At 38.1% G+C, this 27015-nt stretch overlaps 1 protein-coding gene across 4 annotated transcripts in view; it reads right to left on the bottom strand.

Annotated features, from left to right (window-relative positions):
- The window catches only part of LOC100754252 (disco-interacting protein 2 homolog C), a 391750-nt gene that overhangs the window by 153319 nt on the left and 211416 nt on the right, over positions 1 to 27015 (bottom strand). For all 4 annotated transcript variants that reach the window (XM_027405065.2, XM_027405067.2, XM_027405066.2 and 1 more), the window contains 2 exons: positions 19044 to 19154; positions 319 to 444 (listed from right to left, as the gene is read on the bottom strand). In XM_027405065.2, coding sequence (XP_027260866.1) covers positions 319 to 444; positions 19044 to 19154 — 237 coding nt within the window. The remainder of the gene's footprint in view (positions 1 to 318; positions 445 to 19043; positions 19155 to 27015) is intronic.

The raw sequence follows: 27015 nt of genomic DNA, 5'->3' as shown, positions 1-27015 counted from the left end.
AAGCAGGAAGGGATCTATGGAGGAAAAGATAAGATCTAAAGTGGGGAGAACAAGAGAGAAATGGGATATATGTGACATAAAAGGGAAAGAGTGACAAACTGGGGGAATGAAGGGATGAATAAGAGATAGAGGGGATCAGAAGGACTCTGGGGAGGGTGAGTAACAGCAATATACATGTGAAGATGCTGTGATGAGACCCATTATTTTGTATTCTAACTTTTAAAAAGTTTTTAAGACTGATGTGGCTTAGTTATCAATTAATTCTAAGGCACACATATCACACATTTAAGAAGCAGAAATATTGAAGGTATTGCTCACCTGGGGGTGTATAGGCATCCATGGAAGTCTGTACAACCAGGGATCTTCGTTTGGAAGGCATGGGCACTGCCATCTTCCTTTCTTTGTGTTTAGCAAGAGCTGCCTGTACAGCTTCTGTATGAACATCTGAAACCAAAAGAAAGCACAATTATTCCACTATTCAGACCAAAGTCCTAAAATCAGAGCCTTGATCCAAACCTATGTCCCTGTAGTACATGGGATCTTTGTACATAAGCTAAGAAATAAATGGGTAAAGGAAAGCAATGTAGTTAGTCCCATGAGTCTATAATCCCCAGTAGAAAGAAACATTAAGATTCACTCACTTTATTAGCATTCAATCTTTATAAACAAAATATTGGTTCCAAAATGTTCATGACTTGTCATAGAGTAAATGAACCCTGACCATTGTAGGTCACATGTTCAAGCATGAAAACTCCCTCTAATCTCACATTAGAAGTATATATGCCTCATAACTCATAGTCAGGTATTGTGTTAGATACTTTATAAATATTAACATATGTTATCAATTCCACACATATTAATGCCAATTTTATGTTTATTTTTCCTCCACTGCTGGAGATGGAAGGAAAGATGCTGCATACACTGGACAAGAGCTCTAACAATGAACTACATCCCTAGCCTGAATGCTTACTTTGTAGGCAGCATCCTTACAAAGGACTTGTTGTAATGAGACAGAAGCAGGCATTGAGTTACATTCAGCAATTTTCTTTTTTTTCTAATCTGTAACAATTCTGACAATTATTTATCTAATGAGAAATAGAAGGTAAAATTCATAGTTTTTCTTGAAAATATTTTTCCATACAATTTATTCTAATTGATGTTTCTCCATTACCTCCTCCCAGATCCTCCTGATTCCTCATTCACCCAATTCACACCTTTTCTTTCTCTCTCTCATTAAAATACAAACAGGTATTTAAAAATGATAAGGTAAAACCAGAATAGGGCAAAACAAACAGAAACCTAAGAGAAAGCACAAGAAATACACATAGATGCAGACATGCACATTTCCACAAACACAGAAACCCCGCAAAAACACAACCCCAGAAACTATAATATATACATAAAAGATTTGAAAAGCAAAAAACATGTCCAGACAAAGCATTATGAAACAAGGAACCTCCAAAAATGGCATCAAGTTGGTTTTGTGTTGGCCATTTACTGTTGAGCATACAATATATCCTAAAGAATGATTTGTATACCCAGTAAGACTCCATTGGAGAAAAATAATTTTTCCTTTGTAAGAAGTTATTAATTGCAGATAGCTTCTGGATTAGAGATGAGGGCTTCTGTCCACTTCCCCTGTCAGTGCTAGAACCACATTAGGCTTAGACCTGGGATTGTTGTCATAGTCTCTGTGAATTCATAGGTGCATAAGTTTCACTGTGTTTATAAGGTCTTGTTACCTTGTTTCCTTGGAATCATTTATCCCCACTGGCTCTTACAATCTTTATGCCTCCTCTTCTACAGGTTTCTTGAGCTCTGAGGAGAGGGATTTGATGCAGACATCACATTTAGGACTGAGTGTTTCAAAATCTCTCACTCTGCCTTGTCTCATTGTGGCTCTGTATTTGATACCATCTATTGCAGGTGAAAGCTTCTCTAATGATGCCTGAACAAGACAGTGTTCTATGAGTACAACAGAATTTCTTTAGGGATCAATTTACTGCTACCTTCCTTTAGCAGAAAAGTAGTTTCTGGATCTCTCTAGTCAGGTTCTTGACCACTCCAGCAGTGTCAGGGATGAACCTATCTCATGGAGTGAACCTTAAATCTAATCAGATATTAGTTGGTGCCTTAGTTCGGGTTTCTATTGCTGTGATAAAACAGCATGTCCACAAAGCAAGTTGGAAAGGAAAGGGTTTATCTGGCTTGTACTTCCACTGCACTTGTTCATCATCAAAGAAGTCAGGGCAGGAGCTGAAACAAGGAAGGAACCTAAAGGCTGGAGCTGATGCAGAGGCCATGGAGAGGTACTGTTTACTGGCTGGCTCAATCTGCTTTCTTATAGAACCCAGGACCACCAGCCCAGAGATGGCACCACCCACAATGGGCTGGGCCTTCCCCTATCAATCACTAATTAAAAGAGTGCCCTACAGGCTTGCCTACAGTCTTACCTTCTGAAGGCATTTTCTTAATTGAGGTTCCTTTCTCTCTGATGACTTTAGCTTGTACCAAATTCACATAAAACTACTGAGCACAATTGGTTACTCCCACAAACTTTGAGCCACTACTGTACCAGCATATCATGCAGGCAGGTATCCCTTATAGAGTTTAGGGCTTGTAGCTGGGTTGATGTTTACCATTCTCCTCTGGTATAGAGAGTCCAGTACCATGGACACTAGTCAGTAGGGGTAAAGACTCTAAGTAGGCACCAGCTTTACATCTCTGTGCTAATGAGGTACACAGGTATTTCCTTCAGTTACCATCAGTTTGTGGAGAACAACCAAATAGCTCTGGAAATAGCCCCAATTGTTAGGTAGTGTTCATGGGGCCCCTTTGGTCAACAACTTGATAAGATTTAATCCATTCTTGGAACTAGAGGTTCACTTGGTGACAAGAGTGTCTACTTGGGACTTTCTCTCCGCCGTTACTTGGTGATTCTATTTAGATTTATTCCACATATGTACATTTTAAGAAGCTCTTACTGTATTAGGTTTCTATTTGACCCCTCAAATGGCCTTTAGGTTTAGTTGTCCTTCCTCACTTCTTCCCTTCCTTTCCCTCTCTGATCCTCATTTTCAAATCCCTACATTCCCTTGCTATCTATTTTATTTCCCCTTCTTAGGGAGATCCACCACCACTACCACCACCACCACCACCCCCCCACACACACACACACACACAACCCTAGTCCCACACTCTATACCTAACCTCTGTTGTTACATGGGCTATAGCCTGCTTATTGAAGAATTCACAGCTAACATCCACATATAAGCAAATATACACCATATTTATCCTTTGGTATTAGGGTTACCTCACCCAGAATTATTTTTTTCTAAGTTCCTTCCATATACCAGCAAATTTCATTGTTTCATTTTTTAACAGGTGAACATTATTCTATTGTGTAACTGTACTGCATTTTCTTTATCCATTCTTGTGTTGACAGACATCTAGGCTATTTCCTATTTCTGGCTATTATAAATAGAGCAGCAATGAACAAGACTAAGCAAGTGTCAGAGTCCTTTGGAGATATACCTGTCTTAGTCTCTGTTCTATTGCTATGAAGAGACAACAAGACCATTGCAACTCTTATAAGAGAATACATTTAACTTGGGGCTTGCTTACACTTTCAGAGGTTTAATCCATTAGCATCAAGGCAGGGAGTATGGCAGCAGGCATGGTACAGAAAGTGAGCCTGGGTCTGGAATGGGCACTTGAAACCCAGTGATAACCTTGCTCCAGCAAGACCACACCTCCTAATCCTTTTAATACAATCAATGAGTTCCACTCCAGGGTGACTAAGCATTCAAAGAAATGAGCCTATGGAGGGCATTCTTATTCAAACGACAACAATACCCAAGAGTGGTATACCCTTATCTTAAAGTAAATCTAGTCCCAGATTCCTGACAAACCACCACAGTGATCTCCTTAGTAGCTGTACTAACTCGTTATCCCACCAGCAATGGATCAATGTTCCCTTACTGTATATCCTCACTAGCATAAACTCATTTATTTTATTGATTTTATTGATCATTCTGACTGGTGTAAGATGAAATCACAAAGCAGTTTTGATTTGTATTTTCCTGATGACTAAGTATGTTGAACATTTTTTAAGTGCTCCTCAGTCATTTGTGTTTCTTCTTTGACAATTCTGTTTAGATCTCTATCCCAGTTTTTATGAATTTTATTTAAATGAGAAAAAATCTATTTTACATATCAATCCCTGTTCCCTCTCCATCCCATCCTCCCATGCCCCCTACCAACACCCCCATTCCTTCCCCCATCCACTCCCCAGAGAGGGTGATGCCTTCCATGAGGGATCATCAAAGTCTATCAAGTCATTTGGGGCAGGGCCTAGGGCCTCCCCCATATATCTAGGCTAAGAGAGTATCCCTCCATAAGGAATGGGCTCCAGAATTCCATTCCTACACTAGGGATAAATACTGGTTCCACTGCCAGAGGCCCTATAGACTATCAAGGCCTCCTAACTGACACCCATGTTCAGGTAGGCTGGTTCAGTCCTATGTTGGTTCCCCAGCTGTCAGACTGGGGTGCATGAAATCCCACTTGTTCTGGTCAGCTGTTTCTATGGGTTTCCCCAGCATGGTCTTGACCCCTTTGCTCATCACTCCTCCCTCTCTACAACTGGATTTCAGGACTTCGGCTCAGTGCTTAGCTGTGGATCTCTGCTTCTGCTTCCATCAGCTACTGGATGCAGGCTCTAGGATGGCATTTAGGTAGTCATCAATCTCATTATAGGGGAAGGGCATTTAAGGCAGGCTCTCCACTATTGCTTAGATTCTTAGTTGGGGTCATCCTTATGGATCTCTAGACATTTCCCTGGTGCCAGACTTCTCTTTAAACCTATAACAGCTCCTTATATTAAGGTATCTGTTTTCTTGTTCTCCTCTATTCATCCCCTGACTCAATCAATCCTCCTGATCCCTCATGTTCTCTTCCCCTCCTCTTTCTACATCTCTCCTTTCCCCTTCTCCCTTCCCCCATGCTCCCAATTTGTTCAGGAGCTGTTGTCCCTTCCGCTTCTCCAGGGGACCATGTCAGCTTCTCTGGAAGTATGGATTGTAGGCTGGTAATCCTTTGCTCTCTGTCTAAAATCCATATATGAGGGAGTACATATCTTGTTTGTCTTTTTGTGACTGGGTTACCTCAATTAGGATGGTTTCTTCTTGTGCCATCTATTTGCCTGCAAATTTCAAGATTCCACCCCCACCCCACCCCACCCCACCCCCCCCCCCCGCACTGAGTAGTATTCCATTGTGTAAATGTACCAAATTTTCTCTATCCATTCTTCAGCTGAGGGGCATCTAGGCTGTTTCCAGGTTCTGGCTATTACAAATAATGCTGGTATGAACATAGCTCAATAGAAGTCCTTGTTGTATGAATGCACATCTTTTGGGTATATGCCGAAGAGTTGAACTGCTAGATCTTGAGGTAGACTGATTCCCATTTTCCTGAGAAACCACCATACTGATTTCCAAAGTGGCTGTATGAGTGGAGGAGTGTTCCCCATTCTCTGCATATGTCCCTCATATTTAAAGCCTTGCTACATCACTCTGACCACCCCCAAGTGTTCATGGTCAGTGTCACCTGTGCCAGCCCCCAAGTGGGCATGGACAGTGTCACCTGTACCAACTCTCAAGTGGGCATGGTCAGCATTTCCCCCTCAAATCCCCTTTTAGTCTAAAAGAGGATTAAAACTTAACAGTGTAAATTATCTATAATTAACCATCATAAGGGTGAATTACAAGAAGTTACAATACTAATGTCACATGTTAACTATATCTATTTCAACTAAACCTAAAAGTCATCTGAAAGAGATTTCCAAGCTTGAACACCTCCTTCCAAACCCAACCTTAAACAACAGGAAACTATCCCTTACTAGGTATCAACAGAGGGGAAAGGGGCATAGTATTCTCCGAGCTACTTCCTGCTGACCTAGGATGATGACAGTCTTGTGGGGTCCTGTGGGAAGAAAATATTAGTGTAGTGAAAGTCCTGAATGGGTTATATCCAGTCTGTGTCTGGTGGGAGATGCTTGATTGAAGGTCCAGGTTAAAGTCCTTAACTTGATTGAAGTTTTTGTGTTGATTGAAGTCAGTATTCGAAGTTCTGGACCATGCCCAGGTGTGCATGGTCAGCATCACCTGTGCCAGCCCCCAAGTGGGTGAGGTCAGCATTTTCCCCCTTCCTTTCTCCACATCCTCTCCAGCATAGACTGTCATTGGTGTTTCTGATTTAACAATTCTGACGGGTATAAGATGGTATTTCAGAGTTGTTTTTATTTGCATTTCCCTGATGGCTAAGGATGTAGGGCAATTACTTAAATGTCTTTCAGCCATTTTACATTTCTCTATTGAGGATTCTCTGTTTAGTTCTGTACCCCACTTTTAATTGGATTGTTTGGTGTTTTGGTGACTAGCTTCTTGAGTTCTTTGTATATTTTGGAAATCAGCCCTCTGTCTGATATGGGGTTGGCGAAGATATTTTCCCATTCTGTAGGCTGCCATTTTGTCTTGTTGACTGTGTCCTTTGCCTTACAGAAGCTTCTCAGATATTTGTATTTTTATATTTGAGTTAATTATGTACTTCACATATTAGTCCTTGATCAGATGTGGAGTTGGAAAAAAAAAACTTTCTCATTTTGTAGGCTGATGCTTTGTCTAACTGATCATGTCCTTTGCCTAACAGAAGCTTTTTCAGTTCAAGAGGTCCCGTTTATTAATTGCTGACCTCAGTGCCTACACTATGGGTATCCTCTTCAGGAAATATCCTGTGCCAGTGAGTTTAAGGGTATTCCCCATCTTTCTCGCCTATCGGGTTTAGTGTATCTGGCTTTATATTTCAGTCTTTGATCAATTTGAGAATCAGTTTTGTATATGGTGATAAATATGAATCTATTTGCATTATTCTTCATTCAGACATCCAGTTTTGCCCAGCATAAAATGTTGAAGATCTTGTCTTTTTTTCCAGTGTATATTTCTGGCTTTGATGATGATGATGATAAAGTCAGGTAAGCATAGGTGTGTGGATTTAGGTCTGTGGCTTCAATTGAATTGCATTGATCAACATGTCTTTTTTTTATGTCCGTGGAATGCCGTTTTAATACTATAACTCTGTGGTTCAATTTGAGATTCTAGGCACCAATCAGTAAATGGAATATGTTGGCTGAGAGAGTAAAAACCAGAGGCCAAGGAGGATGCAAACCTACTGGGATCGAAAATGGTATACATTCTGTTCTAAGCAGGACAGAAAACATGATTTTAAGTAGGCAAAGGACATGGTCTGATTATGTGTGTGGGGGGGAATGGAAGGGAGGAAGGAAGGGGGCGGGGAAGAGAGAGAGATCCTTCTGGAATGTGCATAGTAGACTGTAGAAGGCTACAAGAAAAAAATTTGAAAATGCAACAATGATGTACTATTAATTAATCCAACAGTCATATTCAAATGTGGTCAATTAACCTAGTAATTTTCTTTATATTTCTTCTTCCTAACATATGATCTTTGCCATGATAATAGACTGGATTTGTCACATTACCTTTATTCTCTTTCAATCTGGAAGTTTCTCAGCTCTTATTTTCTACAAGCTGGACATTTTAAAGGAAGACCACTTTCTGCACAGTTTGTACTGTTTCCTTATGATTGGATTTAGATTATGTTTGCCAATGGCAGTATCACAGACTAATTCACCTCAGTAGGTGAATGTTGCATTGGTTTCTTTGTACAGTAGTGTCCATTAAATTTTTTCAGAGAAAAGATCCTGTTTCCCACTGCAAATAAGTAATTTGGAGCGGGCTGAACAGGCCTAACAATCCCAGCTATTTAGGAAATGAAGGGTGAAGGAGTACAAGTTCAAGGTCTGCCTGAGCACTACAGTGACCTCAAAACTAATATGAGAAGTGTCTCTAGACCCCAAGTCAAATAAAAGGTAAAAAGGGGACTGAGGATATAGCCAAGTGGTAGAACACTTACAAGAGAGACAGTGGGTTCAAATCCCAGTATGCCTTCACCTCACTGGCAAAGCAATCTAGAAAGAGATGCTTTGAAACTGTGGATACATTTCAAAGAAAAAAAATCAATTGCTCAACTTCTCTAACTGACTGGGCAAAAGAAATATAGAACAAAACAAATTAACCATGATTTAAAGATTTTTGTTTTCTCTGATGAATTTGATTTTAGTTACTACTGCTGTCAAAGCTCTCAGACAAGCCAGGGTGAAGTTGTACACTACATATATAGTAATAGTTATATATATATATATAAATATTACTTATTTTAAAAATATTTTAAAGATTCCCGAAAAGGAAGTAATCACAAAGAAAAGTGATTATGTATGTAGGTTAGGCTAAGGAGTAAAAAGGCTAAACCATTCTTATTAAATAAATGACTTTTATAATCGGGAAATCTGGGAACACCAGACCATTTCAAGATGTCAGTTCATCAAGGAGGGGTTAAATGGATCTTGTGGAAATGATGGGTAAGGATTGGCATGAATCACCACAATCATTAAGTAGTGTCTCCAATAAACACAACCATTTTGAAAGATTGAAGTTCACTCTATGCTGCATTAAGTTACTCCTATTAAACATAAGTTACTTGAGCAGTAAGTAAAACAATCATTTGATTACACAAGGAAAGTATACCATACATAATTATGGATTTCTTTTCATAAAAGACTTTAAAACAGCTTCATACACAATTTTACTAAGTTCTTCCTATGCATTTGAAAGAAAACAAAAAAAAATATTTCAAGTCACAAAGAAACAAGCATCCCTTGGTCAGGGAATGTTCTTCATAATAAATAAGAAATGTGGAGAAGTTTGCTTACAGCTGAGCTACAGGGATCTAGAAACAGAAACAAAAAATACATATTGTAGCAGTCATAATAAGGACATATTTTTTACTTTCTAGCCAAGTCAAGCAACATATAAATCCAAAAAAGTAACTAAAATTTAAAAATCTATTTTTAAGGCCTACTAGATGAATCGATGAGGAAAAGGTATCTACCACCAATCCCATAGTCTGAGATTGTTACCCAGTACCTACATGGAAGAAGGCAAGAACCTTCTCCCACAAATTGTCTTCTGGCTTCTACATGTATGCCATTAAGCAGCTGCATATGTGTACACAAAATAAATCCACTGGACCATGTACATTAAAATATTTTCAATAACAGCATGTCTAAATTGTACTTTAACCTTACAGCATCACATTGGTTTAAAACATCTAAAAGAGCACTCTGATGATTCTATCAGATTATATTGTGAATAATAATTATAACAGAAATGATAGTACCTCCTCCTCAAACTGATTTCTGTAGACCCCTTCAACAGCACATGAGTCCATCCAAATATGGCAAAAAGGTAGGAAGAGTTAACTGTCTACAAGTGAAAAGAAGCCTCTTGAGCCTGCAGCTTCATTATGGCCCACAACATTCTGTACAAATATGAGTAAGAATGTTTGAGACAGAATTTTCTTCCATGCATTAAGGTTATCCAGTGTTAAACAATCAAAATCAAACCTCAACTACTCAAACCAAACAGGAGTGTTAGATTGCTAACATCTTGGAAAAGTGACCAGCCAGATGAGAAACTGGACTCTGAGGAAAGACGGTTTTAAAAAAAGATGCTTCAGTGAGGAGAGACTAAACCCATGTCACTGTGTGATTTTCCTTCCAGGCTCACTTCTCCCTTTTGTTGCTATTCACAAAGTTGAGTGTATGTCTGACTCTCAACTATAAAGGAAATGCCCACTCTTGTTACCAGGGGAGGCTTCCAAGAATCTAGTTTAAAAGACTGTAGATCTATGATTTTTAATAATGACTGCCAACTTGAAAGGATCTGGACTCACCTTCAAGACAAACATCTTTCATGTTTGCTAGAGATTTTCTAAATTAGGTTAACTGATATGGAAAAAAGAACCTCTAAACAAACATGGCATCATTTTAGGGCTTTGTGCGCTGTGGGTGAGTCCCAGACTGCATAAAAAGAAGAAAGATAACTAACTGAGTACTAGCATTCATTGCTCTCTGCTTGACCATGGATGCACTGGGACCAGTAACCTCTTCTTCCCACCATACCTTCCCAGCCATGATGGATTATATCCCCTCAATTTATAAATCAAAATAAATCCTTTCTTAAACTGCTTCTTGTTAACTATTTTGTGACAGCCACTGGAAAAGTGACTGGTATAATGTCTAACAACCACAGTCAAATTCTGAAAGAGAAAAGGTCAAGGCTAAGATCTGGGCTCAGAAAATGAGAACATGATGATGTCTGTTCTGACTCCTGAAGGTGTAAGAACCAAGGGATCACAGGAAGTCTCCCCAAAACCCAGATAGTCTCAGTACCCTGGACACAGGAAACAAGAAGAAATGTTTAAACATGTAAGACTGGAAAGGGTGGATATAACCTAAGATATAGGGTAAAACCCCACATAAATTCTAAAAGAGCACATATGATTAAACACTTTGAGGACAAAATGGTAATATGATAAATAGGCTGCTACAAACATATCTTTTTATCTTCATTGAGTCTATGAATGTAATTTACCAGCTGTGATGCATTAGAAACCCATTAAAGAACTTGATTAAGTGTCCCACAAATCTTAATTAAAATGTTCTTGAAGCAGTTTTTCCAGCCAAATGAATTCAAAACTACATGAGAGGCTGTGAAAGGGAAATGACGAAAAGAAAAAAATAAACCTTATTCATGTGAAGGTATTTGGCTGGATAATGAGGGTCAGTTTACACAGAGATGTCATGATGTCTTTCTAATGAGAGTCTGTAATGTCCACAAGACCTTAACAGGACCTGATGATCACACTAGACACACAGATCATGTCATGAATTTCAATTGAGTGTCAGAAATACAAATGCCTACAAAGACAAACCTCACAGGAAAAGACCTAGATCCTAGGTGTGCACTGTGCTGCAGAAGCTAACTAACTTCCTCTCTTCATAACTGTCACTACCCATGAGTACCAAAAGATGGCCAAAATGTCAGGGAAATGGAAAAATGACTTTGGGGTAGATCCCAAGGTGTCCTTAATATACTACCAAAGCAAAAACTAAAGCTAAGCCATAAAGTTATAACCTAGGAAGTACTAAATGAGACAGACATAAAGGAATCCAGGAGGTATAGCTGGACTAAGAGCTCCCACAAGGAGTCCTTGTAGGGGAAATCCTGGTCACACCTACTTGGGGCTGGAGACAGGTATCGCCGACCACGCCCACTTGAAAAGGTTTAAGAGTGAGGGGTGAGCACATGGGGAGCCTTCTTCTTCCCTTGCTCCCTGCTGCTTGGCTAGGCCGATCTGGGTGAGTGGTATTTTCTTAAATACCTTTATAATCTAGACCAGACTCCATATTGTGATCTGCTTTAAGTCCTGATTTCAAGCATTTGGTAGCATGGACTGTGGTGCTCTGAGAAAAATGTGTTGTGCTCTGCAATACTGTCTGGGAGTGCAGGGGGCGTTGCCTTGGTAAGCATCAGGTAATCTATCATTTATGTATAAGAGAAGCTGGGAGCCCTACAGAACACACAAAGACTTCAAAGAAGTAAACTCATTGCTCCTGAGCCACATTTTGCTGTATATGAACAGCTAGCCCAAATCTGTAGAGGACTCAGATTCACTGTTACTAGAGAACGTCATGGAAGTTGTCTTTGGAACTGGGTGATTAGCAAATCAACAGTTTGCTCCTTCAATGATACAGAATCAGTCTTGCCTGTGCCCTTCTCTGCTTTAACAGTTTATAGTTTATTCACTTTATTGACTTTCCTTCTATTAATAGCCCCAAAGCATTCAACTATAAACAAATACTATATGATGTAAGACCAGCTTCACACAGCACTAAATGAATAGATCACTATTGTTAGTAAACAATTTGTTAGGAACTTCTTATATTTATAGCATCAAACACATCATACTAAGAAACATTTCTTAAGCAGAATTTCAGAAAGTACTGGAAATAATAAACACCTTTGCATGACACACAGTGCTTGATGAAAAGGCACTAGTGTCTCCCTCAGCAAGAGTTTATTAAAAGATCAGTAATACAGCAAAATATTGGGTAACTCTGGCTTATTTGTCTCCATTTCCTGCAAATATCTATTTCTGAAATAATCACCATGGGTAACTGGCTTGTAAATCTACTCAGTCCCCACTCCTCCAACTGGGTTGGAAGATAGACCTTTCTGGCTTCTAACAATTTATCTATTGTATTACCTTCCTCTAATATTCATAGGAAGTTTTTCTTTCATTTAGTTCTATTAACTAAGGCTCTATATTAATGATGGAAGACACAACGAATTGAGCAATGGAAAAATACATCTGTATTTCTTTATATACAACAGGATTAAGAACTCAGGCTTTGGTGGAAAATACCAGTTCTATTTGTTAGCATATATATTAACTCTAAATACAATTTTTGTTTTGTTGTCTTGTGTTTTAAGGTGGTGTATCAATATATAATCCAGAATTGCTGGCTACAAACTCACAGCAATTCTCCTGCCTCCAAAGTGCTGGGATTATAGCTATGCACCCCCATACTAGGCTTCAATAGATTCTCTTAAGGCAAGAATACAGTTTCATCATCTATAAAATATGAATAACATTACATAGTTGCTGAATTACATAAGGTAAAACACACAAAGCAAAACAGTAAATACCTTTTTCACAGAAGTATAAGGTGACAGCTGCCTTTATCAATATTTTGAGGCAAACATTATTATACTGAATATACAACACTCAAAATCACAGAAGGGTTAAGCTGCTGACTGACTCAACCTAGTCTTCATAGACTGACTGCACCATGAATTCTTGGAACAATAATACTGTGGAACACATGACAATTGTGGTGCACAGGTGACAGTCACCCAAATACACTTATTCTAATGTAGGTGTTCCTGTCTGGCCACAGACTGGAAGAAAAAAAAATCTATGAACTGCATGTGAACAGCAAGGAAGTCTAAGATCATTAAACAGAAAAATTCGGGAAATAGGCAGATGTTCTTAAAGAACAGAGAACTTCACTTTTGGAGTTTTGAATTTTGCTTTGAGATAGAACCTCCATATGTACCCCAAATTCACATAAAAGTTTGATCCACCTGCCTCAGCCCCTCAAGTGCTGGGAATGAAGATGAGCAAGAGCACACCCAGAAATACTGTTACACACTGGAAACAACTAGTATCTTGAAAAATGAAGAGCAAATACTACCATCTGCTACCATCTCATATTAATAATGGAACACTGGTAAATTACTAAATAACATCCATGCTATCAAGTGCACATTTGGCATTAATAACCAGTGTTTTTAATAACATGAAGCATGAATAACAGTGTGAAACAACATGAAGACACCAGTGCAATGTCATACATAATAGCTTCACTGCTCCTCAAGCCCTCTGTGCCTTGACCTTCATTCATCCATCTCTAATCTCTATCAACTCTTGACTTTGTTTTTAACCTTCTCCAGATGTACATTTTCCATAATGACATGAAGATGGAGTCACAGGATTCCTGCCCTTTTCAGATTGACTCTTTCACTTAGGAAGACACCTTTAGGTTTCAATGGTATCTTTTCATAGATCAACAGTATACTTCTTTTTTACCATTAGTAAACCACTGCCTGATGTAATTTAAAACTGATGAATGAAGATACATTTTTGTTTCTTCCAATTTTACCCATCAAGAACAATGTTGCTGTGAATACTGGTGTGCAAGGTTTTTGGTTTTGGTCCTTTGGGTAGACACAGGGAGTATGTTTAGCCTTATGAGGAACTACCCAACTATCTCCCTAAAAATGGCTATATAATTATGCATCCTCACCACCAATGACAGTCCCTGATGCGCCATGTTTTTCCTCACCTTGAATTCCCATTATTTTCATAGTATATTGCCTTATTAATCTGTATTTCTCTTTTGACATATGCAGAGCATTTTCTCCCATGCTCTATTTACCATCTGTGCATCACTTGGGGGAGTTGCCTATTCGTATCTCCTGTTCATGTTTTAATTGGTTGCTTTCTTACTTTTTTAATAGGCTGGCTATTATAACGTTATAATTTATCATTGAAATGTTAAAAGAAATCCACATCTGTGCCCAATCTTTCACTATATTAGGGCACAGTTTTGTAATTTCAGTCGAGCCCAACTTTTAATTTTTCCTTTGTAGATTGCACCTTTGGTATGTTACCTAAAATTCGTCATTACACTGAAGTTCATCTCCATTTCCTCCACACTGTCTTCCAGGAACTTTGTGTTTTACATATGGAGGTGTAATCCTTTTTCAGTTCAGACCTAAATTCAATGTCTAGTTTTTGTTATACACATGTGCAGTTGTCCTACTGTCATTTGCTGAAAGGATAATCTTTCCCCATTGCTGGTCCATTTGTGGGCTGTCTATAATGCCCCACTGGCTAACCCTTCTGGTCTTTTCTCATTTACTTTCATGGTAGGCCATGAACTAAAATGGATATTGGTCCTATTTCTCCTACACGGTTCTATTCTAGGTCTTCACATTTCTATATGAACTTAGGAAGAAATTTGTTGATAATAACAGCAACAAAAAACTGGATCTCTAATAACCTCAAAATTTTTATGTGATTGGTATTATATTTAAGACACTGATCAAGTCAGAGGAGTTTTTGTTTTTTTCTTTTGGTGTTGGGGCTCAAATATAGGGCCTTGCTTATACTAGGCATAGGCTCTACCATTGAGACAAATTCCTAGCCTTATAGATGAAGTTATTTGAAATGGAATCTTAACAGCAGTAAGTTTTCCTAAGTAAACCACTATGACACTGCATAGGAGAGGCAACGTTTATTTTGTTCCTGGATCTTAGTGGAAAAATTGTTTCTGACGATTAAATAAAATATTAGCTGATGTTATCTTGGAACTTGCATGCATATTCAACAAATGGATGGAGTCCTTCTTTATTCTTAATTAGCAGAGAGGTTCCATCACAACTATTAGATTATGATGACTCCTTTTTCTGTATCAATTGATGAAATAAGATGACTTTTTGCCTTCTTTAGTTTGCTATTTTGATGAATTCTTTGACTTACAAATGCTAGGCCAGTCTTGTACTTTGAAAATCAATTCCACTCAGTAACTACATATAATTCTTTCTACACAGCATTGCACTAAATTTGCTAATGTTCCTAAGATTTCTGCATCTAACTCACAAGATATCTGTCTATAGTTTTATAATACCTTTTCACAGTTTTGTCTCAGGGTATTCATTTCTAATTCCTTAAAGATACAATTTAGATTTTTGATTCATTAATTATTACTAATTTCTTAGTTTTTAAAATGGGTATTGGTGTTGGGCCTGTATGTCTGTCTTTTAAGGGTCGGATCCCCTGGAACTTTAGTTACAGCAGTTGGGAGCTGCCATGTGAGTGCTGGGAATTCAACCTAGGTCTTCTGGAAGTGCAGCCAGTGCTCTTAACCACTGAACTATCTCTCCAGCCCCATATTCTTGGTTTTTAATGCATACTTTCAATATTCTAAACATTTCTGAGCACTGCTTTTTACTCACCTCACAAGGATAGTCATATGTGTTTTAATTTTCTTTTAAAATATTTGTCAGTGTCTGAAGAGTTTGATTCATGTGTCACTTAGAAATAATGTTCTGAACCTCCAGATAGTTGGGGTTGCCCATCTCTTTCCATTTTATTAACATCTAATTTAATTCACCAATGGTTTGTGAGCATAGTTTATTTCCTATTGTGTTAATGGTAATATCTTTTATGACTGAGAATATTATCTGCCTTAATGAGTATGTTCTGTGCAAACTTAACAAGTGTGAATTCTCTTGATGTCTGAAATACTCTGTACCAATGAAATCCAGTTGACTGGTGTTACTGTTCAGTTCACTTATGTAATTCCTGATTTTCTGCTCCTGGATCTTTCAATCACTGGTACTGTAAGGAAGTCATGTCTCACTATCACATCATGGTCCATTCCTCATTGCTGGCTTTCTTGCCTCAGATACGGTGACGGTTTATCATTGGTCACCCTATATATTAAGGATTTTTAGTTCCCTTTCTTTTTCTTGTTTTTATCTGTGGCAATTGTCCTTGTCCCCCAGGTATTTTAACTAGAATTACAATGCTTATTTTTTCTACCTCTTTAATTTACTACTGCACATTAAATGTAGACCTCTAGGGGGAAATACATACTTGAGTCTTGTTTTAAATTCTCTCGGAAATCTCTTCACATATTTAGATTCCTGAGACTTATGATGACTGCTGATACTTGTATATTAATAAGTTTCTTACCATTAATTTATATTTCTTTTCTTGTTTGACACATATTTTCTGACTTTTATAGTACTGAATTTTATCTAATACCATTTTCGTTTCTCTTACCATGTCAATTATACTTTATTGTAATACTTTCTGCATAGTTGCCCTTGAGTTGACAACATATATTTATAATTAATGCAAGTAGACTTTGAAATCAGTTTTTAATTGAAATAGAATTATATCACTTTCCCCTTTCACATTCCTCCCAATAGCTCTCCCTTCTTTATCCCCTCTCTCAAGTTGATATTCTTTTTCTTTATTATTGCTACATATATGTGTGCACAAATATATATGTGTGTATATATACAAACAAACAGGCATAGCTCCTAAATCTTTGGCTCAGAGAACAGGGGGTAGAAAGTTTATCAGAGCCAGAATAATAGGGAGTCTGCTGTGAAACAGTCTGTCCTAGAAATGGCTATATAAACAATACTAGAATAACAGCCATATCAATGTACACATTAACATAGAAAGGGAAATGTTTCACAGGTTCTCAGTCCTAGAGAAAGAACTGCAGGCAAGTAGTGACTGCTGGGAGAAGGAAAATGAACCACTGTAGATATTTGATTTTTAACAGATCTTGAGGATTAGGCTCTCCATATCCTTGCTTACGTTATTCATTTGTAATTTTGAGCCAACAATTCTTTGATGAACCTGGGGAGAATCCTTGGTTTTCAGAATGTTCAGTTTTTGGTTTGTTTGTTTTTTTTTTTTTCCTTATGAGGACAAGCTTGATAGCTTCTGAGTGCCTTACAACCTAACAACGGATCTGTACTTTCTTAATTTAATTTACCTTCCTTATTTTCTCATTTCTTCTTTATGTGGAGTTAATTTTCCTTTTCATTTTTTTCACTTTCAAGGATGTCTCCTTTTCCTAAGTATTTGACACTAATTTCCTCCTAAGCACTGTTTCCATTGCACCCTACAGATTTTAATTCTGCATCTTTACTTCATATCTACAATCCAACAGGCCTTTAATATGTTTCTGCTTAGAATTAGAAATCCATCCCAATCCTACCAGTCTATACTATACATTTTCTGCTATATTTGTATTTCTAAAATCTTCTATTGACTATTAATTTCATTTTCTTTAGTGTGGAGCCAACCAGCCTTTATACTCTTTTAACTGCATTTTTTGCCTTTTCGTCCATGAGTCCCCAGAACAATATTCCTGAAATAGGACATTTGGTAGGTATGACAAAGTTCCTATATGCAGTGTGCAGTATAGAAGCTAATCATCTTTAAAAGTTTCTAGTAAGGTAGAACAGAAATTTAAATTTAATTTAATCTTCACTCATTTAAAATTAACAGGTCTCATATATATACTGACAACCCCATGGGACAGGGCATCCCTCTAGAGATGGATTGTCACCATTCTGGGTATAGTAAGTGAAATTCACAGACTAATTAGATACTACTATGTATACTTTTGTCTAATAACTTATAGTATTCTAGCACAATAAAGAAATAAGCATGTTTCTGTTACAATCAATAAGGAAGAAACCGAATTGTTCAGAGAAAGCACAGGTCATGCCCTAAGAATCTCCATGAAGTCAGCAACCACTGTCTTGAGAAAGAAAAACATCAAACTAAAAAAAATAAACTTCAGGGTGAAGGCAGAAATTATTTTAGGAAGTTCTTTGAATGCAAGGACACACAGTAAACAAAATTATTTGTACATTTGTTGAAAGAATGAAAAAAAAAACAAAAACAAAAACAGAGGAGGAAGAGACAAATTTATCCCTAGAAACTAAGTGTAGCTTGGTATGCACACACACACACACACACACACACACACACACACACACACACACATCTCCAAGAGAAATTAAGTTTGCTACTATATAACTAGCTGAATTGATTGTTAATTGGTTCAATTTTCTATAAGGTAACAGAATTATTTCATAGGTAATATAATTGGATTACTGAAGCAACTAAAGCAGCTTTACTACAAGTGGTTGGAGACCTTCAGATCTCTTAAGGAGGTAGGAGGCTCTTTCCTTGCAAATGACTTAAATCTTCCTTTGGCTCAAGAAAAATAAAATCTACTAGAAAACTGAAAAGATAGAATAGCAGTAGAAAAAAAATGCTATCTATGTGTAGGAATGTACACATGTGAATACAGATACCTACAAAGTCCAGAAGAGGGAATGAGGACCAAGAAAGGGCAGTGGAAAGGGGTGAATAATAATAATACATAAAAAAAACCTATTGAAAGCTATCTGAGTATAAACTCACTGTTAAGGTGGCCTGGTCATCTTTGTTTACAGGTAACAAGTATTTAAAGAGGTAGCAATTATTACTTTACCAATCATAAAAGACTTGCTATGGATTGAGTGGGTAGCCTAGGTCAATGGTTCTCAACCTATGGGTTGTAACCCCTTCAGGGGTCGAATAATCCTTTCATAAGAGTCACATAACAGATATCCTACATATCAGATATTTACATTAGCAAAATTACAGTTATAAAGTAGCAAAGAAATAATTTTACAGTGGGAGTTACCACATTAGGAACTGTATTAAAGGGTCACAGAATTAGGAAGGTTGAGAACCACTGGCCTAGACTATACATTGGTACATGAGCTAGAGCTCCACCTGTGCAAAGTCCAAATGTTCTGAACTTGTGCCTCATAGCCAATAGGAAGGTAGACCCAATTTATTCACAGTAACAGACCCAAGTACAGCAAAGCTAGTGCCTCCATACAATTCCTTACCTGACCTATAACGTTCATCTCGAGAGCCTGAGGATCTTCGGCGGTGGTATCGAGAGGCTGAGGAAGGGGTGACAGGTGCCCGTCGCTCTTGAGGCAAAGCTTGGTCCACTCCTGGATACAAGGTAAAACAGCAGAATGAGGGTGAGGCTGTTCTCAGTAGCTAAGCTAAAAAAAAGCTTAGTTTTATTAAATATTCACTCATTAGCAATCAATAAAGCTCTGATAAGCTATTAATCCAACTCTGGCAGAGTACTAAACACCACACTATACCACTATAAAATAATAACTTCAAGCTGAAGATTAAGTTGCTTTTCATTGTGCAAAAAATATCTGTCACAGTTTTCCAAATGAAAGGAAGAATGTTAATGTTTTCAAAATCATGATATAAGCACACTGCCATTTCTACAATGCAAATTTCAGTACAGATTATAAATAGTGGAAATGCTAATGTGTCTAAAACTTATGTTTTCACAAACTCAAAGGATTCTTGTAAGTTCCAGGAAACTGACTTGGATTCAGCTCAAACAGGTCAGCTATACTACAGATAGGTACTGTCAATAAACAGTCCAAGGCCCCTACCTTTCCCTGGTCCTGATACCTTCCCCTTCAATCACCAGAACCTAATTTTTTTTTTCCCTAAACCTAATCTTGTCCTCTGCTCTGCCAACATCTTGCCAGGTCTAAGAGGTGCCAGAGAATTCCATACAGCCTGGACCACAATGAAACAACCAGCTTCCTCAGGACATGGCAGCAACCCAGCTTCCTCAGGTCCCCTGAAGATGGTCAACACTCCCCAGGTCAGCAGGAAGTAGCCTCAAGAACTGGACACCCTCACTCCCTACCCTGCCACACCTAACTCCTCAACTTTTAAATAATAAAGGTGGGAATGTTATGATTCAGGCCTTAGGCTGGCCTGCCCCCTATAACCTGGCAGAATGTATTCAAGCAGTACCCTGGCCAGCCCAGAGTCCTATGACTGCTATGTCACTATGTAGTCTGCACACAGGTGCAAAGGTCCCTTTAAGAGACAAACTCTGCTCACTTCTACTCTCCTACTGTTCCTCTAAAGGGGCAGACAAAAACTTTTCCTCTCTTTTCTCTCTCCCCTCTTCTCTCCCTACACCCTCTCTCGCACTCTCTCGCTCTCTTTCTCATCTCTTTGCCCTCCCTTCCCTTTCTCCACTCCATTCCCTTTCCCTAATAAAACTTCCTGTAGTAATATATTATATATGATTTATTAAAGCTTGCCTGAGGATTCAGAAAGTAAAGTCAGCCACAAGCCATAGAAGATAGGCACATACCTTTAATCCCAGCAGTCAGAAGCTGGGAGGTAGTGGTACACACCTTTAATCCTAGGACTCAGGATTAAGAGATAGATGGATCTCTGTGAGTCCAAGGCCACCTAGATCTACACAAGAGTGAATCAGTCTAAAAGAGAATTATAGCTCACACCTTTAAACCCAACATTAGGGGAGTATAAGACAAAAGCAAGGTCTCACAGAGGCAGTCATTCTCCAGCCATTTAATGCTAAGTAGATGAACAAGATGAATTTGAACATAGCTTATATGAATTATTAAAAATGTGATCGTAGACTCAAAGACAAAAGAGAAAATTGCTCCCACTAGGTAGTAATGACAATCACTTCTTTAGAAAGAACAGGGAAAATTAGAAGACATAAAACATGAGCTACTCCCCCCAAAAATATATATGGATTTCAGTAACAATGAGCCTATTTTAATATCCCTTATCATATGTCAAACTTATGAAGCCAAATAGTTCTGCTCTGGGCTAACATTTAACTTTGAATTTACAGCCCTCATTTTTCTGTTTTTTTTTTTTTTAATTAATTTTTTTCCAGCCCAATCACAGTTTCCCCTCCCTCCCTACTCTCCTCCAAGTCCCTCCCCCTAACCTCTGCTACCCTGACCATCCACTCTTTCTCCTTTTCCTTCAGAAAAGAATAGGCCTCCCATGTATATCAGCTAGATATAGCATACCAAGATGCAGTACAACCAGGCACTCCCTCTCCTATTAAGGCTGTATGAGGCAACCCAGTAGGAGGAAAAGGGTCCCAAAAGCAGGCAAAAGAGACAGCCCCTGTTCCCACTGTTAGGAGTTCCACAAGAAAACCAAGATACACAACTGTAACATATATGCAGAGGGCCTACCTAAGTCCCATACAGGTTCCTTGATTGTTGGTCTAGTCTCTGTGAGCCGCTATTAATCCAAGTTAGTTGATTCCATGGGTTTTCTTGTGGTGAATCCTCCCCTCCCCCTCTTCTTCAAAATTCCCTGAGTTCTGACTAATGTTTGGCTTTGGGTCTCTGCATCTGTTTTCCATCAGTTGCTAGGTGAAGCCTCTTTGATGACAATTGATAGGCCTGACTCTTAGACAACATATAGTCTTTTTTCCATTCACCATAGTTTCTACTGCTTACATAATGATCAGGATAATGTTGATGATGAAAAACTCACATGAGAATGGGATTAATATATTCCCATTTTATTTATACCTTCCTATTAATTGTCATGCTTTTAATGTACTTATTTGCTGATACTTTTTAAATACTCCAACTGAAAAACAAACCATTTCCATACTTTTCCTCCCCTAGTCAAACACTCACAATGTAGAAATAATTTGTTTGTTTTCATTGAAGTTTACTTGAGTCCCTTTCTCCTCTAACCTGAGTCACCAGACCTGCTGTGCCATTTAGGATCTCTTTCATTCTGGACTTGCTTTGGTTTTGCAGAATTTTAGGTCACTGGTTCCTTGATCCATGTCTTTCTTCTCCTTATATTTTAATGAGGTATCTAAAGTAGCTTCTTTAGAAAAGATAAAAGAGAAATAACACATAGAGGTCTTGGGTGTCCCCAAGGTTGTTTTTCTACTGTACCAGGAATAGGTCCTGGATATTCTAAGTGAAATTTATGTTTACTTCTTGTCTTTCATTTTCATTATTTCCCCAAAGTTCATCATTATTATGCTATAATCTTACAGTGTCTCTTCAGTGACAACTTTCATAATTTACTCTTTATTTTCATTTAAGGAGCTGATAGCCAGTTCTCTTCTTGTGGCAGAACCCTAATAGACCTCTTTCAGACAGATCTTTAATTTGGGTTGATTGAGATATTGAGTGTCCTGCATCTTGAGAAAATGTATCACTCTGTGGCTGAGACTGTTTTCAGGACAGTGTAGGTACTCTGATACAGTACTTTGGACTACAGGATTTGTCTGATTATGTCCAAACCTGGAGCCTTGCTAACTTTAATTCCTCAGACAGTACATATGTCCATAAGGACTGAGCAGAGATGGACTGGCGAGATAGCTCAGCCATTCATAGCACTGCTATTAATCTGCTCTTCCAGATGACAGGGTCCAATTCTCAGCACCCACATGGCAGCTGAACAAGGGATCTGACACCTTTACAACAATGCACATATGATAAATTTAAAATATATATATATATATATATATATATATATGACTGAGCAGAGGTAGCCACCATTTCCCATAGGTTGTTTCTTTCAGCTACTTACTGAGTGATATCCATGATGTCCACTTAGCATCTTAATGTACTGGCTTTCACTTTGCCAAGGAATTCCTCTACTTTACATATTATTTTACATATTACCACTTGTCATTGTTGGAACAGGTCAAGGAGCAGCAGAGGTAAACATACACTTTCAACTTGCCAGGTTCACCAGCTGTAAATTTCTGTACTATTAATACTATTTTCCTATATAGTTCACAAGTATAAATCTCCTCAGAACTACTTTCATCCTTCACCTCTTCTCAGGACCCATAGTATACAGAGCCAAGACTGCTATCTGGTTTATTGATAAACCTTCTCTGGCTGTCATCAGTGGAGTAATTATGTACACTTGCTTTCATGGAGTGAAATGCAGTCAACTACAGATGTTTTAAAAGAAAAAATTAATACAATGAGGCAGAAGAGCTCCAACAGGTTCCCAGTAACAAAATGTACATTAAAATAGTGTTTGAGTCAATCTGACACAAGCGACCTGTGTGCTGGACTGAGTTCAGCGCCAGGATCCGAACACTGAACACCCAGAGGCAGCCCTGCCTCCATCCTCCGGCCCAGGTAGGCCAGGAACTGTTTCCAGTTCCAGTTTGTCATCACTGCTCAGAGTCATCTGACACAAGCAACCAGCATGCTGGACAGAGTTCGGGGGTGGAATCTGACACACTGAGGGCTAATGACAGCTCTGCCTCCAACTGCCGACCCAATGGGACGCAGCATGCCCGAACACTGCCGGCACCCGGGTAACAGTGACACCTCCATCCATGAGAAGAGGACCGACATCAGAGTATTGCATCTACCAGAAGAGATGGTCCCACACCCACCAGGAGAGCAAGAAACTCTTGCTACACCCACCAGAAGAAAGGATGAGAAGAGGACAAGATAAAACGACATCCAAAAACAGAAAACCCAATATGACACCACAAGAGACTAGGAACCATACACCAGCAAGACCTGAACATCACGATGCAGATGAACCAGAAGAGAACAACCTTAAAAATATCTTCATGAAAATGATAGAGGATCTCAAAGAGGACATGAGAAAATCCCTTAAAGAAATGGAAGAAAAAACAAACCAAAAAATACAAGATATAAGTAAGTCTCTCAAGGAAACAGTTCAAGACCTAAAAACTGAAATAGAAACAATAAAGAAAGCACAATATGAGGGAGTGCTGGAAATAGAAGAGCTGGGTAAATGATCAGGAACTACAGATGTAAGCATAACCTACAGAATACAAGAGATGGAAAAGAGAATCTCAGGAGTTGAAGACACTAGCTGAAATAGATTCATCAACCAAAGAAAATCTGAAGTCCAACAAATCCCTATCACAAAATATCCAGGAAAAATGGGATACTGTGAAAAGACAAAACCTAAGAATAATAGGTATAGAAGAAGGTGAAGAAATCCAACTCAAACGCACAGAAAACATTCAACAAAATCATAGAAGAAAACTTTCCGACCTAAAGAAAGACATGCCAATGAAAATACAAGAAACCTACAGAGCACCAAATAGACTGAACAAAAAAAGGGTCTCCTCGCCACATAATAATCAAAACACCAAACATACACAACAAAGAAAAAACATTAAAAGCAGCAAAGGAAAAAGGCCAAGTAACCTATTAAGGCAAACCTATCAGAATCACACCTGACTTTTCCATGGAAACTCTGAAAGCCAGAAGGTCCTGGATAGATATTCTACCTACACTAAGAGACCATGGATGCCAGCCCAGACTACCATACCCAGCAAAGCTTTCAATCATTATAGATGGAGAAAACAAGATATTACAGACAAAACCAAATTCAAATAATACATATCCACCAATCCAGCCCAACAGAAAGTTCTGGAAGGAAAACTGCAACCCAAGGAAGTTAACTACAACCAGAAAAACATAGGCAATAGATAATCCCAACTTACCAACAGCCAAAAGGAAAAAGGGACAGAATTCCACACGTAATCTTGCCACCATCACCAAATCAAAAACAAATAAGAATGAAAAATAATCAATGGTCATTAATACCCATCAACATTAATGGTCTTAACTCCCCTATAAAAAGACACAGATTAGCAGAATGGATAAGAAGATAGAATCCTTCCTTCTGCTGCCTACAAGAAACTTACCTCAACTTCAAAGACAGACAGCACCCAAGAATTAAAGGTTGGGGAAAGATCTTCCAATCAAATGGACCCATAAAACAAGCGGGGATAGCAATCCTAATATCCAACAAATTGGACTTTAAACTAAAATCAGTCAAAAGAGATGAAGAAGGTCATTTCCTACTCATCACAGGAGAAATCCAACAGGATGAAGTCTCAATTCTGAACATTTATGCCCCAAATACAAAGGCATCCACATTTATAAAAGAAACATTACTAAAACTCAAATCAAACACACTTATAGTGGGAGATTTCAACACCCCACTCTCACCACTGGACGGGAACACCAGACAGAAACTTAACAAAGAAACAAAAGAACTAATAGAAGTTATGGTGCAATTGGACTTAACAGATATCTATAGAACATTCCACCCAAATACAAAACAATTTACCTTCTTCTCAGCGCCACATGGAACCTTCTCTAAAATCCACCACATACATGGCAACATAGCAAACCTCAACAGGTACAAAAAAATTGAAATAACCCCCTGTGTCTTATCAGACCACCATGCTTTAAAATTAGAATTCAACAACAACACGAACTATAGAAAACCTTCAAACTCATGGAAATTAAGTAACACTCTATTTCACAATTCATGGGTCCAGGAAGAAATAAAAACAGAAATTAAAGATTTCCTAGAATTCAATGAGAATGCAGACATAATATATCCAAACCTATGGGATACTTTGAAAGCACTGCTAAGAGGAAAGCATAGCAATAAATGCCCACATGAAGAAACAGGAGAATAATCACACTAGAGAATTAACAGCACAACTGAAAGCTTTAAAAAACAAAGAAGGCAATACACCCGGGAGGAGCAGACGCCAGGAAATAATCAAATTGAGGGCTGAAATCAATAAACTGGAAACTAGGAGAACAATACAAAGAATCTATATAACAAAAAGTTGGTTCTTCGAGAAAATCAACAAGATAGACAAACCTTTATCCAAACTTACCAAACAACAAAGAGTGAACATCCAAATTAATAAAATCAGGAATGAAAAGGGGGACATAACAACAGACACAGAGGAAATCCAGATCAGGTCATACTTTGAAAACTTATACTCCTCAAAATTTTAAAGTCTAAAGGAAATGGACAATTTACTGGACAGATTTCATTTACCAAAATTACATCAAGAACAGATAAGCAACTTAAATAGACCAATAACCTCTAATGAACTTGAAGCAGTCATTAGAAGTCTCCCAACCAAAAAAAGCCAAGGGCCAGAGGGCTTCAGTGCAGAATTCTATCAGAAATTCAAAGTACAGCTAATACCAATTCTCCTCAAAGTATTCCACATAATAGAAGCAGAAGGGTCATTACCAAACTCTTTTTATGAGGCTTCAATAACCTTGTTAACCAAGCCACACAAAGACACAACTAAGAAAGAGAACTATAGACCAATATCCCTCATGAACATTGATGCAAAAATTCTCAATAAAATATTGGCAAATCGAATCCAAGAACACATCAGAGAAATCATCCATCATGATCACGTAGGCTTCATCCGAGGGATGCAAGGATGGTTCAACATATGAAAACCCATCAATGCAATCTACCATATAAACAGATTGAGGAAAAAAACACATGATCATCTCACTAGATGCCGAAAAAGCCTTTGACAAAATCCAACACCCCTTCATGATAAAGGTCTTGGAGAAATCAGGGAAAACAGGAACATACCTCAACATAATAAAAGCAATATATAGCAAAATGACAGCCAACTTCAAATTAAATGGAGAGAAACTCAATGCAATTTCTCTAAAATTGGGATCAAGACAAGGCTGTCCATTCTCTCCATACCGCTTCAATATTGTCCTTGAAGTTTTAGCTAGAGAAATAAGACAACAAAAGGAGATCAAGGGAATACAAATTGGAAAGGAAGAAGTCAAACTGTCACTATTTACAGATAATATGATAGTCTACATAAGTGACCCAAAAAACTATACCAGGGAACTCCTACATCTGATAAACACCTTCAGCAAAGTGTCAGGATACAAGATTAACTCAAAAAAATCTGTAGTCCTACTATATACAGATGACACATTGGTGGAGAAAGAAATCAGAGAAGCATCTCCCTTTATAATTGCCCAAAACAACACAAAGTACCTTGGAGTAACACTAACCAAAAAAGTGAAAGACCTGTATTGTAAGAATTTTGAGTCTCTAAAGAAAGAAATTAAGGAAAACACCAGAAAATGGAAAGATCGCCCATACTCTTGGAAAGGCAAGATCAACATAGTAAAAATGGCAATCTTGCCAAAAGCAATC

Source organism: Cricetulus griseus, chromosome 3, assembly GCF_003668045.3.
Source record: "Cricetulus griseus strain 17A/GY chromosome 3, alternate assembly CriGri-PICRH-1.0, whole genome shotgun sequence".
NCBI lineage: Eukaryota > Metazoa > Chordata > Mammalia > Rodentia > Cricetidae > Cricetulus > Cricetulus griseus.
Note: the sequence above shows the minus strand (reverse complement) of the source record. Positions and strands in the feature narration are given on the sequence as shown.